Source organism: Penicillium roqueforti, assembly GCF_015533775.1.
Source record: "Penicillium roqueforti strain LCP96 04111 chromosome Unknown scaffold_14, whole genome shotgun sequence".
NCBI classification, from domain to species: domain Eukaryota; kingdom Fungi; phylum Ascomycota; class Eurotiomycetes; order Eurotiales; family Aspergillaceae; genus Penicillium; species Penicillium roqueforti.
In genome coordinates, this window is record NW_024067578.1 from 377,006 (window position 1) to 393,311 (window position 16,306).

Consider the following 16,306-nt stretch of genomic DNA (forward strand, 5'->3'; position numbering starts at 1 on the left):
AAGCGTATAGGATGACAAGCGGCTGAGAGACAAAAATTGAAGCAGAAGCAGGAACAGAAACAGAAACCAGAAGCCAGAAGCCCAGAATGGAAGATCACAAAGGGAAAAAAAGCAACAAATCGATAAGAGGTCGGGGGTGGATGCGGTATTGTGCAATACGGCATACAACACAAATTACTAGCTCGGTCGCTAAGAATAGGTAAACCTCGGCCATACCGATCAACTGGGGGGCTATTTAGGGATGGTCCGATATTTAATTCGGTTCGGCTTCATTGGACGTGTCTCGGGTGGAATCCACCATAGCTGATAGTGTTCCCACAATATTACAGAATGAGACATGATATAAGAGCTAGAGATACTGCAATATAGCTTAGCGAGAGAGAAAAACAAAACAAAAACAAAAACAAAACAATACGTGAAGCAGAACCAGTTTTGGATCTTTTTAATATCTAGCGATCTCCACTCCAGCTGTTACAGAGCTACGGAGTACATACAGGTTGTACTACGGAGTACGTATCTTGTAGATAGCACTTAGTTTGGTCCGTACAGGGTCCAGGTCCCTGGAACACGTCAACTCCCCATATTCTTTGCCAAGATCAACCCCCTTGCAATAGACCTGCATATCAAAAACCGTGAAAAGAGGCAAAAGACAATGGATAGAGACTGAAACTAGGGCAACTAGGGGGTTCTAGAAAATACATCACTAGAGAAGAGAAAAGATAGAGTGGTTCGACATTCTCGCGAATAGACCAGTAGCCAGGCTAGGACAGGTAGCACAGTGGATATCAAGTCTCCGATCATACTCCGTCCATTGTGTGGCGAAACTGGTCATCTGTACGGAGTTAAGTGTGAGACATCCCAAATATAGCAGCCACATGTGCCATACGAAGGTCAGGTACTATTAATACAATTAAATACATACAGCCGTACGCAAATGACAATACGCCATCGACGGAGTTCTGGGTCCCAGGGTCGCTGTCTGCTCGGGTGGCTTCTGATTGGTCGGAACTTATCAAGCAGAAGCCATCAGGGACCCATCAGGGACCCGTTAGGGTGAAAGAGCAACAAACATGTTATGGTTTCAAAATTACAGGGGGGAAACTGTCAGATACCAGGTTCCAATCCAACCTGGGCCATGTGAACATTGCAAATCAACCAGAAACTTGAATTGCGTGTGTTTTGACTGTTCAGGGAGAACATTGGACGAAATGTCAAAAGCTTAACTGCCAGATTGGACAGGGTCGAGACGATCGTCAGGATCGACGGTATTTTTCCATACCCCGTAATTTTCAAACTCCATGGGTTTCTTTCTCCCCACGCCATCTTCTCGGTTGTTTTGTCTTCTTTCTCACTCATTCAGGAGTTCCGTCTCCAGTCACTCGCTCAATTATCCAATTCCTGGATCGTGCAACCCTGACCTACCCTAAATCCAACTCTCTTACAACCTCTACACGTCCACTCTTGTACATTTAGCGAGACAAACGACCAACACAAAAAAAAGAGTACCCTCATGCGATTTTGATAACGAACAGGCCGGACATCGCATCTTGCGGTCAACATTGTTGACCCTCCGACCTCACATTCGTCATGTCGAACCGTTATTCGGTCTTCTCCACGCAGTCGACAGGTCTCTCAGTCGGACCCAGACCCCAACATGGAGCTCAGGTCTCAACAACAACGTTACTGAATGCCCTCCATTCGTTTTATACCGCGGGGCAACCATATCAACTAGACTCCGCCACGAGTTTGGTTGTAAATACATGGGTGACCGCAGCAACCACTTTACCCGATGGGCGAACGGGTGCCACCGTCGACCGTGATCTGGCTATCAGAGCTTGGGAACATGCTCGACGCCGAGCTGAGGATGGCTCCGTTGTTCTAGGGTATGTTTAACACTGCATCGATCCGAAGACCATACGTGCTAATATCGAATAGCGCCCTCCATCAATCCACGCCCTCGTTGCTCGAACCCTTCATCGCAGCGATCCCAGTGGAAACACCCGAGGTAGCTCTGATCGCCCTATCCGCTATACGACCTTTCCTTACTGCAGTCACCTCGTTCAACCCCTCCTATTCTCTCCATTCGGCATTGGCCGCCACTTTCAACTTATCTTTGCAAGGATCTGTCGTCGGCCTCTCCTTCGCCTTGTCCACTTCCGGTATCAATGTGCGCAAGGGTCTTTTAGACATCCAGCCCGAGACCGGCTACCGTGCATTTGATGCCTTCTATTATCTCCTAACATCGACATCGACAGCTGCGGAGCGGGAATTTTTGGACTTGAAAGACCCCGCCGAATATACCTTGCTCAACCGATCAAACACATATAATCCTCCACACTATCTACCCACAGCCGATGATGCTGCCGCTGCAGAAGACTTCCGTGCTTCTTTGAAATCCATTGGTATCAAAGGTGCTGCCCAGCGAGGCTTGCTATCGGCCCTTGCTGGTCTTCTTAAGCTCGGCAACGCAGTCGGGTTCGAGGTGGACCAAGAAGACCTGGAAGAGGTCTGTGAGGATGCTGGAGGTCTCCTGGGAATTGATCTAGAAATCCTTCTTCATAAATGTTCCACTGATGAGCGAGAGGTTTTGATCGCCGGACTCTACGAAGCTCTGGTCGATTGGGTCATCAGCAAAGCAAATGAAGCTATCGCAGCCGACATTCAGATTGCATTGGAAAACGATTCTAGCAACGGGGGTGGTGCAGCACAATGGTCAACGGACGATACAGTCAACCTGACTGTAATCGATATTCCACGACCGGCTCTCGGTAAAGCGATCATGATGAGAGGCATCTTCGATGATGCTCTTGGTCTCAATGCTGAAATGAAGGACGATGGAATTCCCCTTCCGCCTATTGGAGCTTCCATCATCAGTGAAATGAACTCTGCAGTAGCTCAAGTCGAACCAGATCTCAATATCATGACAGGCCTTGCCGGGCGGGAACGCGAACATGATCTCGACAAGCGGCAGGGGGTATTGGAAAAGGTTGGTGTTGAACTTGAGATTGACGCTTTTCTCAGACGCGTTCTGTTCCCCAATGATACCGAAGGTATCTCCGTGGGAAAGCGTGGCCGATTCGATCTTGCCAACACGCTCAACAGCAGCCGTGTCTGGTACCACCTCTCCATCCATCCGACTGATGATATGCCGGAGCAGCTCGTGTCATTGGGACCTACAGCGTGGTCTGCTGGTGCAGTCTCCCGCCAACTGCGGGACTGGCGACTGCCGGAATGGGCCAATCGTCGTTTGAAGCAACTCGATTTCACCGCCGATTTCGACGTGGAAGAGTTTGTCAGTCGATATGCGCGACTTGGTTGCACCGAAGGCCAGGACGGTGTTGAGAACTGGATCATTGAGAGAGGCTGGAGCAACGGCGACGCCGTCGTCGGTGAACAGCGCGTATGGATGCGCGAGGGGGCATGGTGGGAAGCGGAAAGTATGCTGGATCTCAAGCCAGAGGAAACTCAGGTGAATCCATTCATGTACGGCCCTGCGTTGTATGAGACCGCCTTCACCCCAGATGGCACTCCCATCCATGAGAATTCCAATCTTCTTAGCATGCCACCTAGCGGCGCCATCGCCCCCAGTGTGATTGACGGTGCCAAGTCCATCGCCCCCAGTGCGCCATTCGCCAACGCTGTTAATACCGGTGACTACGGTTTGGGCCGGAAAGGTGACGACAAAAAAGGAGACATTGCGTACTACGACGAGTATGGCCGGTACGTCGGCGAATTCGACCCTGAGTTTGGTGATCCAAAGCACATCGAGAAGAAGACCATCACCTTGGGCCGCCGGCTCTGGACTGGTTTTGTCTGGGCGCTGACTTTCTGGATTCCTTCCTTCGTGCTCCGATACATTGGCCGCATGAAACGCCCGGATGTCCGCCTGGCCTGGCGAGAAAAGCTCGTCCTTGTGTTTTTGATTCTGCTTTTCAATGCAATTGTTTGCTTCTATATCATTGCGTTTGGTGACCTTCTCTGTCCCAACAAGGACAAAGTCTGGAATAAGAAGGAAGTCAGCTGGCACACAACTGACAATAACTTTTACGTCGGCATCCACGGCCGTGTCTACGACATCAGCAAGTTCTGGCGCACACAACACAGTGACATTACTGGAGAAACAACATCCTCGACGAACATGGAACAATTTGGAGGAGAGATTTTAGATGCCTACTTTCCCCCTCCCCTCAATCGTTATTGTTCCTCATTTGTTACATCCGATACACTCGCTTTGCAGCACAACGACACATCCGCCATCGCCCTTTCTACGGCCGAGCACAAATCGGGGGCACAAGCAACAAGCACCACCTCAGCACTCCACAAGTCTACCTGGTATGAAAAGAAATTCTTGCCAAAGATTGGTACATACTACAAGGGTGACCTGGTTTGGACAAGGGATACCATCAAGAAGCAGGCCGACGCTGATTCTCGCTACTGGGTTATCAAGGATCAAAAGGTGTATGACTTGACAGATTACTTCTATACACTGAGCACGATGAACAATCTCGACACATACGATTGGCTACCCTCGACTCTGACTGCTCTCTTCAAGGACAACATGGGCGAAGACGTCACTGACAAATGGGAGGACACGACAGATTTCAAAAATGCTCAGACATGTCTCGACTTTGTCTTCTATGTCGGCAAAGTTGATTTCCGTGAAAGTGCACGATGCACTGTCAATAATTGGATCCTGCTCACCTTTACCATTCTTATCTGCGCTGTCATTCTGGTCAAATTCCTGGCAGCTCTGCAGCTGGGGTCCAAACGTCGGCCCACGCCTCAGGACAAATTTGTCATCTGCATGGTCCCCGCATACACTGAGGGCGAGAACGATCTGAGGAAAGGTCTTGATTCTCTGACTGCCTTGCAGTACGACAACAAGAGAAAGCTGATCTTTGTCATCTGTGATGGTATGATTGTTGGTGGCGGAAATGACCGCCCCACCCCAAAGATCGTTCTGGACATTCTCGGGGTTGATCCTAAGATGGACCCACCGGCACTGCCATGCAAATCTCTCGGTCAGGGAAGTGAGCAGCTGAACTACGGCAAGGTTTACTCTGGACTCTATGAGTACGAAGGCAATGTCGTGCCCTACATTGTGGTCGTCAAGGTTGGCAAGGAATCCGAGCAGCGCAAGTCCAAACCCGGCAATCGTGGCAAGCGAGACACGCAGGTCCTTCTCATGCAGTTCTTGAACCGTGTTCACCATCGCTCACCTATGTCCCCCCTTGAACTGGAAATGTTCCACCAAATCAACAACGTCATCGGTGTGGATCCCGAGCTATATGAATACTGTCTCATGGTCGACGCAGATACCACCGTCAAGGAGGATTCTCTGAATCGCTTGGTCGCAGCATGTGCAGCAGATGCCAAGATCGCTGGCATTTGCGGCGAGACTAGTCTTCAGAACGAGGAACGTAGTTGGTGGACCATGATTCAGGTTTACGAATACTATATCTCGCATCACCTGGCCAAGGCATTTGAGTCGCTCTTCGGCAGTGTTACTTGTCTTCCTGGATGGTACGTTCCTATATGCTTTCTCGGAAATAAGTGATACTAACAATACCTAGTTTCACCATGTACCGCCTTCGAACTGCGGACAAAGGACGTCCTCTTATTATCTCGGACAAAGTCATTCACGATTACGCTGACAATGATGTTGACACCCTCCACAAGAAGAACCTCTTATCTCTTGGCGAGGATCGGTACCTAACAACCATCATGACCAAGCACTTCCCAGCCATGTCGTACAAGTTTATTCCAGATGCCTACGCGAGCACAGCCGCCCCCGATACCTGGAGTGTCCTTATGTCGCAGAGACGTCGTTGGATCAACTCCACAATCCACAACCTGGTGGAACTGGCAGCTCTGGAAGATCTCTGCGGTTTCTGCTGTTTCAGTATGCGTTTCGTCGTTCTCGTCGATCTGGTGGGAACTCTCATTCTTCCTGCGACCTGCGTGTACCTCACCTACCTGATCTACCGAGTTGCCAGCAACACGGGTCCCTTCCCTATGATCTCGATTATCATGCTGGCTGGTGTATATGGTCTGCAAGCGATCATCTTCATTGTCAAACGGCAGTGGCAACACATCGGATGGATGATCATCTACCTTCTTGCGTACCCGATCTACAATTTCGTCTTGCCGTTGTATGCCTTCTGGAAACAGGACGATTTCACATGGGGTACCACCCGTATTGTCATCGGCGAGAAGGGCGACAAGCGTGTCATCGCCGTGGAAGATGAGCCCTTCGATCCACGCAGCATCCCTCTCCAGCGCTGGGATGACTACGCCATGGCCAATAACCTCCCCGGCCGCCGCGGCGAGGTCAGTGCCAGCCAGGAGAAGGTCTACGCCACCGGCCGGTATGACGAAATGGCTATGGAGATGGATGACATGCACTCGCAGTACTCATCCGTCAAGCCAGCCTCCACCATTCTCACCGGGTTCCCAGGCCAGGGCCGCAACCACCCCTACATGCCCCCACAGTCTCCCGCACCCTTCGTCGGCGGCAACGTCCCCGGAAACCGCAACTCGCACATGTCGAACTTCTCCCGCTACACTGATCTGCCGCAGATGAGCCCTCGCATGGGCGGCCACTCTGCCCAGGCTTCTCGGCACATGTCCATGGGTGGCCTCAGTGCCTACCAAGACAACCCGATGGCCTCGAGCAGACACAGCGTCGGCATGATGCAGAGTAGCGAGAACCTCCTCGGCAATGCTGGCTCGCGCAGCCCCCTGCCCCAGTACCCCTCTCGACCCGCCAGCACCGCCTTTGATTTCCGTTCTGCCAGTGGGCCCGATGAGGGTGCTATCACCGAGGCAATCCGCGGCTGTTTGGCCGAGGTTGATCTAGACACTGTCACCAAAAAACAGGGTAAGTTCCTACCTTAATTTCTATGATAATCATACAGTTCGCTAACCATGACCCAACAGTCCGCGTTCTTGTCGAACACCGCCTGCAAACCTCGCTCACGGGCGACAAGCGAGCCTTCCTGGACCGACAGATCGACCAGGAATTGGCTAACATGTAAATTTTTTACTTGTAATATGCATTCATTCTGCATCCCGCATTCACATCCATCTAGCACGTTTCTTTATCTCGCCTGATATGGGGTCTTGGCATCTCCGGCGTTTCTATGGGGTTTGGTTGTTTTTTTTTTCGAGTACAGCATCCAGCGAATTGATCTTTGGGCTATTTTGCTCTTCAGTCTTTACTTAATGGGATCTTTTCGTCTAGCGCCCAGTGACAATAATATATATTTTGGTGATGTTCAATAGTATTTTCGGGCCTTTTGTTTTTTAAATCTTGCATCGCGGACTTATCTTGACTAGGTCTCACAGTGTCCTGCGTTCCAGAATATATCGAGTGCTTGGGTATCGACAAAGCGCTATATCTTCACCCTTCAATATAGAATTGGATCAACGTCATATCCGTTATAGTATTTTCTGTGGCACTTTTTATCCAGCGACACTTCGGGTATATCCACTGCTGGCCGCAATTCTTAGAGATCATCCGATCACATCACTACATGGGCAATTTGTATTTTAAATCACTTTTAGATGTTCTTTTGTTCATTCATCAATTATACGAAGAATTTAGGGTGGAACTAGGTAGCCCGACACCGCATGAACCTATAATATATCTCTGATCTTCAGATAGCTTCAACATGATGGCCTCTTGCTGATAACTACGGTCTTAAGAGGTACGATGCCGCTCACTGGATATCCCTCAAATCCACAATGAGCATTGCACGACCTAAAGATTCACAAAATGCTTAGTCTGATCCAGTAGCTTCCTAAACCCCTTCGAGTGAGAAGTGGTATGACGGTAGTAGTGATCCTTCGCAGCATCCATAATCTCCTTCACCTTCTCTGCGGGAACCTTCTCCTCGCGATCGAAGGTGTACAGGCCATTCACCTCCTGCTCGACATCACACCTAGATCGAAGTAAAAGGAAATATGTTAGCACAAATTCCCAGGTCCCAAATCCAAAGGCCAGGAACGACGAATGCAACATACAGCTGGGTCCAGACAAGCCCACAAATATGCCCCGGTTGCACAACTGCCATAACCAGCTTCTTAAATCGCACCAAGAAGTCTGCCGGGTCGGTCGCAGTCGTATACCCCCAGTCCCGCTCCCCGGCGGCAGGAGAGTCCTTAGGTGGTGCGATGTTAACACCGCCGAATTCAGAGCAGATCACCGGTGCGCCGGGCGTATGCTGAGCGCCTTTGTCGACGATCAGAGAGCCGGCGTATAAGGATATTGGTTTGGTGAAGACCTCATGTCCACCTTTCAGCTCGAGGATCGCTGTCATGGTGGCGCATGCGGCGCCTAGGTCGGTTGAGTCGCCGTAGTCGTGGAAGGTTGTTAGGTCTGTTTGGACGTGTTCCCAGCCGCAGTTGTCGTTGATTGGTCTGCTAGGATCGAGGACTCTGTTTTTTTGTATTAGCTAGTTCATCCATTTTCTCTAAATCGGGTGGGCCATACTTGGTCATGAAATACAGAGCGCGAACGTGGTTGCGCTGCTCGACATTGTGTTTCAAATCGGATACACCCCACGACTCATTAAGTGGTGTCCAGGTGATCAGCGATGGGTGGTTGATATCCCTCTTCACGGCTTCGATCCACTCGCTGGTAAACCGCTCAACGTAGTCAGTGTCGAACTCGTAGGCATTTGCCATCTCGCCCCAGACGAGGAAGCCCATCCGGTCCGCCCAGTAGTAGAAGCGCGGATCTTCGACTTTCTGGTGCTTGCGGCATCCATTGAAGCCTAGTTTCTGCGCTAGCTCGATGTCCGTCTTCAAGGCCTCTGAAGACGGAGGTGTCAAGCCCGTTTCGGGCCAGTAGCCCTGGTCCAGGAATAACATCTGGAAATACGGCTTCCCATTCAGCTGGAACGTTCCATCGCCATTTTGCCAGTTTAGACTGCGCATGCCGGTCGTAGTCTGGACTTCATCGACAAGACCCCCGGCCCCATCAAACAGGCGAAGCGTAATATCATAGAGAACAGGATGCTCCGGAGCCCAGAGCGCGACACCCCGACTCCAGACTCCATCAACACCGAACAGCTTCTGATTCTTCGTCTTCAGCTGTGCCACCACAGCTTCAGTAACCGTCATACTCAAATCAAGCGCAACGAAGGTTTTATCCCGCGGCAGCTCGCCGTGCACCTTTGCAATACCTAGCCCCCCAAGTGAAACCTCAACCTCGACCTTCGCCGCACTTCCAACGCGGCGTCCGGCAACTTGAACCTTTGCATGTAACTTCCCGCCCTCAATATCATCAGAACGAATCACCGTCCCTCCACTCCCACATAGCAGCCGCATAGCCGGGACGCTCTCCAACCAAACAGATTGCCAGATGCCGCCGGTAGGCGTGTAGAAGATACTTTCCGGAACAGGGCCCCAGAACTGCTTGCCACGCGGCTGGGTCATGTCATAAGGCGAGTCTCTAGCCCGGAGAGTGAGACGGGCTTCTGTAGCGCCGTCGGCGATGACGTCCGAGATATCTATATCGAATGGCACATGACCGCCACGGTGTCCGCCGACGAGGACGCCGTCCACCCAGACAGAGCACTCATAATCGACAGCGCCGAAGCGGAGGAGTAGTCTATTGCCTTTTTGCTTTTCATTGGCTGTGCGGATGTCTATGATGCGCCGCTCGTACCACATTACCTCGTGCGCTTCGATGAGGTTTACCCCCGAGGCTGGGGTTTGGAAGGCGTATGGAACTGTTATCTGGTGGGAAGGTATTCCTTCCAGGCTGGTCTTTTGCCATTGTGAGATTAGGCCTTCGTCTTTGTCGTCGAAGGTGAAGGTCCAGGGACCATTTAGGGTGTTCCAGTTTAGAGAAGTGCGTTGGAAGTCCGGGCGAGGGTAGGATGCTGTCATTTTAGGTGTTCTAGGTGTTTAGCTGTGTGTTTCAATAGGATTGTATGGTCTCTTGGGAGTTGTAACTTGATGATTGGGGGTGTGGAGAGGTGCTTTGACTTCGACCCCGCGTATAACGTCACTCGCCACGGGGGCATACCGAGGTATCGATGTCACTCGAAGCTATCTATGAGAAGCATATTGAAGAATTCAGGTACTTACATCTATATGTGATGATAGAACATCAAGTATAGCAGCTTCCATCATAACAACTTAGATTGGAGAATGTCTTCTAATGGCAAAATCTCATTGATGATTGGGGGATATCAAAAGAGTAAAACATCAACATAAAACCCCAACTTGTCGGAAAACTCCTCTGAAGTCGAGGCCAGATGGCCCTGGTATCATCAAATTCAGACTATCCAGTCCCGTCATTTCCTCCGAATGCGCATCGCGAAAAAAAAAAAAGAAAAAAAAAAGACAAAAAGAGGCAGGATATGGTCAAGACCATTCTCCCTGCTCTATCGCACGCAGATCTTGGATATCTCTTTCTTTTCTGACGCCTTCATTGCTTGCGTTCCGTGGTATCAATCAACAAGAAGACCAACAAAAAGAGAACCGGAAAAAACACGCTGGGAATGAAAATAATTGCAGAAAAAGACAGACAAAAACAACTCAACCAAAAAAAAGGGTATACTGCTGCAAATGGATATTTTTGTTTTAACGCGGTGGCCCAATTGGGGCCGGGTATCCAGAAGTAGAATTGGAAGTGCTAGGACGACCACTATCATAAGAAGTACGCGGGTCATGCTTTGGCGTCATGTCACCCGGCGCGGTGCCGAAGGGAAACTTGGTGTCGAAGCGTGTGGGCCAGCCATTGCTATTACTGCTCTTGTGGCTGTGCGAGCTCCCCAGGACGTGCACGTCGTCTTCGGGGAGGTTCACGCCAGAATCGTTCCATGGGTTGCGGTAGCCGCTATCGCGTGACTCCATGGATACGAGTGAGGCCTTGGAGGCGTTGCTCGAGGCGTGTTTGAAGAACGACCCCGGTGAGGCGGAGTGATTCTTGCGGCCGATGAACGAGGAGAAGGACGAGATGCTTCCGGGCTTGCGGAGGCGCTCGAAAATCGAGCCTCGTTCGCTGCTCTCATCGGAGAAGTTCGGCCGAGTGGGCGAGTCGGTCGAGAGGGGCACTGGTGCGTGCTGCAGGAGTTTTGAGTCGAAGAAGGGCAGCGACTCTTCGAACGAGTCGGACTTGGGGCGCGGGATAGCTCCCTTGACGGTGTTTGCGTCCAGTCCATGTGCAACAAGACGGGAGATCAAGAAGTCAATGGCGTCCTTTAGGCCACCGGCGTTGTTGCGCGTGTATCCGAGGACCACACGGTCTTCAGGCCCGGGGGTGGGAGACGAGGAGCCTTCCTCCTGAGTAGTAGGAAGATCGGTACCGACATCCACGTTGATATCGACCTCGTACTGCTCCTTGAGCTTGGTCCGAACATCGGCGAGGAAATCGGAGCACTTAAAGTATTCCTGGAGTTCAGCCGAGCTCTGGAAGTGAAGCTCATGGCTCTCAGGCACCATGCCAAGCAATGCGTCGACCGCTTGGGGGACCTGATACTCAGGGCCGGAGATAGTGACAACGTCACTGGCAAGCTCAGTGCTTGGGAACTCGATCTTGCAGTTCCATTTCTTCTCCAGCTCTTCAATCTCAGGCATACGTGCCAATAGCTCACGATGGTATAAGCGATTGATGACGACTCTCTCGGCGACGTATTCGGCATCCTGCAAATCGTAAGTTTCCATCATGAGATCAAAGCTTTGGCCACTGTAAGCACTTACAACTTTCTCGACCATGTCCATAATCTCCTGCTTGACAAGGTCCAGACTCTGAGCGTTGCGAGCAGGGGTCCGACAGATCACGTTGTCAACCTTGATGTCGTCATCCTCCTTGCCCATGCCACCGCGGTCCATTGCATTGGAGAACTTCACGAAGACAGAGTACTTCTTCATGATACGCTGGATATGCTGTCCACCAATTCCGATGATCCGCTTGTGATATTGGTCAGGCACGTGGAACGAGATCGATGCAGGCATCTCCTGCTCAACCAAGTCCAAGCCATTCTTGGTCGATTCATACTGGTTGCCGCACACATCGATATAGAAGTTGTACTCGTTGAACCCATCGAAGATGATCTGGACATTGCCTGGGTGCCAATCAGTATCTCGTGTTACAGGTAGATGTCCGGTGAGACTCACTCTGACCCATGATCTTGTTGATCTTTCCGTTCTTCTTGCCACTAACAAACTCCTTGTGCTCGTTGGCTAACTCGATCTTCACCCTCATCTGGTATTGACTTCGCATCACGAATGGGATCTGGTTGATGACTGACATAGCAGCCTTGACTGCATCATCGGAACCGTTGATTGTGAAAGTCAGATTGTCAAAGCTAACCTCCGCTTCCGAATTGGTACAGATATCCGATAGCATGGAGCGAATATCGGCAGTTGAGGGAGCACGGAGACCACCTTGGGCGGGGTCGGGCATGATAATCCACCACGAGGCACTATAGAATTGACCAGCCTGTACATCCAAATATTAGCAAATCATTCCACCAAAAACCACAAAGCGACGCACCAGAGCCATGATTTCCCGAACTGTCCGCTCAACGTGCAACACCTCGGTTCCTTGAATCCGAACAAGCCCGCGTTGGCTACCAAGCTGCGGGAAAAGAACATAAGAGCCGTTCATTTCCATCACCTTCCGGACCTTATCCAGACGATCGAGTAAGATATTGTCGATTTTGCTTGAGCTGACAACCACATCCTTGACAAAAATCTTGACTCCCATCACTAGTTCTCGCAGCTTCTGCTTGGCGCGAGCAATCTGTTCGGGCGTCTCACCTGTAATGTAAACCTCATCCTCGCTTCGACGATTCGCACCGGGGGGTATGTAGCCGAAAATTTGCGGGAAAGGTGGAGGGAAGTAAATGGCGGTGCCTGTAGCAGCCTCGATGAGCTTGATGTTCTTGCGAGTGCGACCACAGACCAAGGTGTGCATAGTCGAGTCCAGTTTGATGGCATCCACGTGGCGTTTGAGCTGGTTTCTGGTCAGTTCGCCTGCCTCACGACGCACACACAAAGACGTACTATTTGGTCAATCATGATCAGAACCCGGGTTTTGGCATGTTCCGAGCTCTCCAAATCACCGTAAATGGCAACCCTGAAGCGCTGTTCCAAGCCATTATCCGACGCATAGCCATATGACGAAACTACCGCACTATCCGCATCATGGAGTTTGGGAGTCAGTAGGAAAATATCGGCTCCGGTGTAGGCGGCTAAAGTGTCCAGGTGCTCAAGGACGCTAGCTCTGATTCCCTTTGGCGATCCATCTATAATCAGATGCATATCCACATCGACAGTGGCACATCGCTAGCGAACGGTCCGATGTTAGCAAGGGATGTCCGTGGACATGAAAATACTGCTGGCGCCGGAACCAAAAAAATTCGTTCACGTACCAGCATGATCGGGGTCTCATTCAAGATTCTCGCCCGCATCTTGCGTGCCATATCTCCATCTCCTGTGACACAGACGTTGGTCACCAAGCCATTCGGCCGGCGTTGTAGCGAGGGCACAGCCTTGGCCTCGGAGGTTGTGAGTGTAGCTTCCACCCGTCCTCCTTTCTCTTCCGTGATCTTCCGACATAATCTCTGCAAGCCTTCGACATTATTTGTGTGGACGGGAAGCTGATGCACCGATGTGCCCTCCAGTGTGCCTTCCGGGAAAGTCCAGCGCTGGAGGGCACCGGGGCTGGCGTGGAGCACATCTTCGACATCGGGGCCGGCTAGTGTGGACGAGAACGGAACGTTGAAGGACAGATTGACTGTGGGATCGATGCTGGTCGGCGGTGTCATGGGCGGCGCACCGTGTGGTCGGCGAAAAGCCATATCGGTGTGAGGTCTGGACATCCCGAAAGTCGGCGTCATTCGTTCCCAACCATGACGGGCTTGGCCCGTGAAGTTGGATATCTTGTGCATGACTAGTTAGAGAAATCTCTAACCCCTTGAGCGAGTCGAGGGGATAGAGGGAGAGAGTGGATGGATTGGGTTGGGGGGGGGGGAGATGTGGGAAGGAATCAGGCCGTTCTCGACAGGGATGGGAATGACCTGTGTGGGCGATTCGACCCGGGAATGGTGGAAACGAAGATCGATGGGGCCAACCAACGCCTCTAAATACGATATGAGAACAAAAGCGAATGCGATCAGAATAAATATACAAATATACAATATGTGTATATATCTTAATATAAAAAGAAACTAGGAAAGGAAAAGGAAGCCTAACAAAAACAATAGGGAAAAAAAATAGGTCTGGTCAGTCCTTGCGGGTCTTCTACTTGATTTTGCAGTTTTCGATTTATATGCCCTTTTTACTCGAGACCTTAAGACATTAGCTAGGGAAGGGTCTCAAAGGGTCTTTAACTTGATATCTCTTTCTCGAATCCACATTGTCATCAATCGAGAATGCAGGATCTTGAATGTCTATTCGCAAGGGTCTTCTTGGCAAATGGAATCCAGCCATTGTTAGTACCCGATACAGGCATAAACCACCTGGCCAATATCGCAAGGTATCTCGAACTTGAGTCCCTGGAAACCGTGTCTCATACCGGCTTTGTCTTACTATCACGTGGGTATGTGAAAGTGATGAGATCCTACAGTAAAGTGCCCTTCTACGCGCTTTGACAGGCCTCAGGTACTTCGGGATCCGAGTCATTCCGTACCGTACCTAGCATACACAGGTTGATCCTTTCATAGGCTCCGGGACAGAGAACCCTGTATGCCGCCGTATCCTAATCCACTGGTCTACAGGTGGTGATAGGACGCCTATCACTGCCCACCGGCTGGACCGGACGCTGGGAAAACTGAGGGGTCAAGCCTGCCCAGGTGGTCAGGCATGTGGAGCTAAAGGTTGATCATACCGCTGATACCTTAGCTGGATTCTGATCGCTTCTGATCTCTGACATGTTCGGGCTCCACGGCGCCGGGGGACAAACTGTTGCGCTTCCGATACATCCAAACACAAATCCTATGCAATGATATGCAATGCTATGCGTATTTTCTGCAATGAACTGGGGACTGGAACTATTACCCAGGTGGAATAACTTCCCCTCAAATGGTAGACGTCATCTTCTCGTACAGGCAGTAGTGGGTCACTTCTTCAGCTCTCCAAAGGACTCGACAATTCCGACTGGACCGTTGGTTTTGAAAATCAGACTGCATCCCGTCCTCGGTTTCAAAGTCAGAGAGAACTTATCACATTGGCCTTGGCTTTAGAGCAAGCTTCAAGATAATGAGGCTATTAATTGGTGTATAGTTAAAATAAGCTTGTGAAGATTTGAACTGTTTCTTTTCCTCGGACAAAGAAAGTCGGAAATGTAAAGTTGGCACTCCGTACGGGGCTTATCCACTTGACCGCGTGATATATAACTACGACTTTTGCCACTTCACCATCAGGAATTATTCAGAACATAATCTCTAGCACAGTACCTTTTTCTATTCCACAGAGTGTAGTATCGATAGCCTAGGCGGATCGTTACTAGTTGATATACTTTTCAACCGCAGAACTATATACTTCACACGTGGTACTTCGACTACATCGGTAAACTACAACGATTGCTGTAAGCCGTTAACTATGTCAAAAACAAACGTCTCAAGCATCAGCATTATTGATAGTGTCCAAATATGTCAATTTTCCTAACAACACATGCTATTAATAGCGAAATCCGTCAATTCAAGCCTGAATTCATGAAATTTCCCGATAAGAATAACTGCAAAGGAGTGAGACGTTGCTGATTGCACCACAACTATTTCAACTTGCTATAAAATACCAAATTCGGAATTCATGTCCCTACATGAGCGTTGATGATGAACACCCGTTACTCCTGAACCATTGCAAATTGTGCCTAGGTCCATTTAATGATGCCCGTAATGTTAATAAGCTCTAGTGTCTCGAGGGTAGTCATATCGAAGGGTCTTCTAGATTAATTGTTCAATTGTTGTAGTGACCCTAAGATACGATAGAGCATTGATACTACTAAACAAGTTGGACCCAAGATGGCAGGCTATGTTGTCAAAGCACTAAGGCCAGGCAAATGCAGACGCTGATTGGAATATTAACACAGTAGAAAGGAAGTTTCCACTGCAAATTTATTGTTTTCTGCGGCAAGGCGATACCTAAACCCAACCACAACTACAACAATATCTAGCATGGCTATATCCTGCCATTTGCTACTACTATATAGAAAATCAAGGACCAGTATAAGTTCTCAATACCTCATTTCACCCCAATGCTAGTTGACGGTAAATTGGGCTCTGAAAATAGCTACCTGGGACGCTGTTTTTGGAGCCCTTTTTACCGGAGGCTGAGTCATCATCGA

The 16,306-nt window shown here is 50.1% G+C and overlaps 3 protein-coding genes across 3 annotated transcripts; 1 reads left to right on the plus strand and 2 right to left on the minus strand.

The window, feature by feature from the left end:
- Positions 1 to 1,587: 1,587 nt before the first annotated feature.
- csmB (putative chitin synthase) lies at positions 1,588 to 7,037 on the plus strand (the record flags this gene model as incomplete). Its single annotated transcript, XM_039073613.1, has 4 exons — positions 1,588 to 1,883; positions 1,936 to 5,523; positions 5,574 to 6,880; positions 6,940 to 7,037. The coding sequence occupies 4 exons, from the start codon at positions 1,588 to 1,590 to the stop codon at positions 7,035 to 7,037; spliced, it is 5,289 nt and encodes a 1,762-aa protein (XP_038928278.1).
- A 725-nt stretch (positions 7,038 to 7,762) lies between these two features.
- On the minus strand, positions 7,763 to 9,897 carry LCP9604111_5768 (glycoside hydrolase family 2 protein; the record flags this gene model as incomplete). Its single annotated transcript, XM_039073614.1, has 3 exons — positions 7,763 to 7,943; positions 8,026 to 8,439; positions 8,495 to 9,897. 3 exons carry the CDS (start codon positions 9,895 to 9,897, stop codon positions 7,763 to 7,765), a joined length of 1,998 nt encoding a protein of 665 aa, XP_038928279.1.
- Positions 9,898 to 10,596: 699 nt separating this feature from the next.
- On the minus strand, positions 10,597 to 13,820 carry LCP9604111_5769 (KH domain protein; the record flags this gene model as incomplete). The annotated part of the gene is made up of 6 exons (XM_039073615.1): positions 10,597 to 11,658; positions 11,716 to 12,080; positions 12,133 to 12,457; positions 12,512 to 12,973; positions 13,024 to 13,305; positions 13,392 to 13,820. The coding sequence occupies 6 exons, from the start codon at positions 13,818 to 13,820 to the stop codon at positions 10,597 to 10,599; spliced, it is 2,925 nt and encodes a 974-aa protein (XP_038928280.1).
- Between the last annotated feature and the right edge of the window lie 2,486 nt (positions 13,821 to 16,306).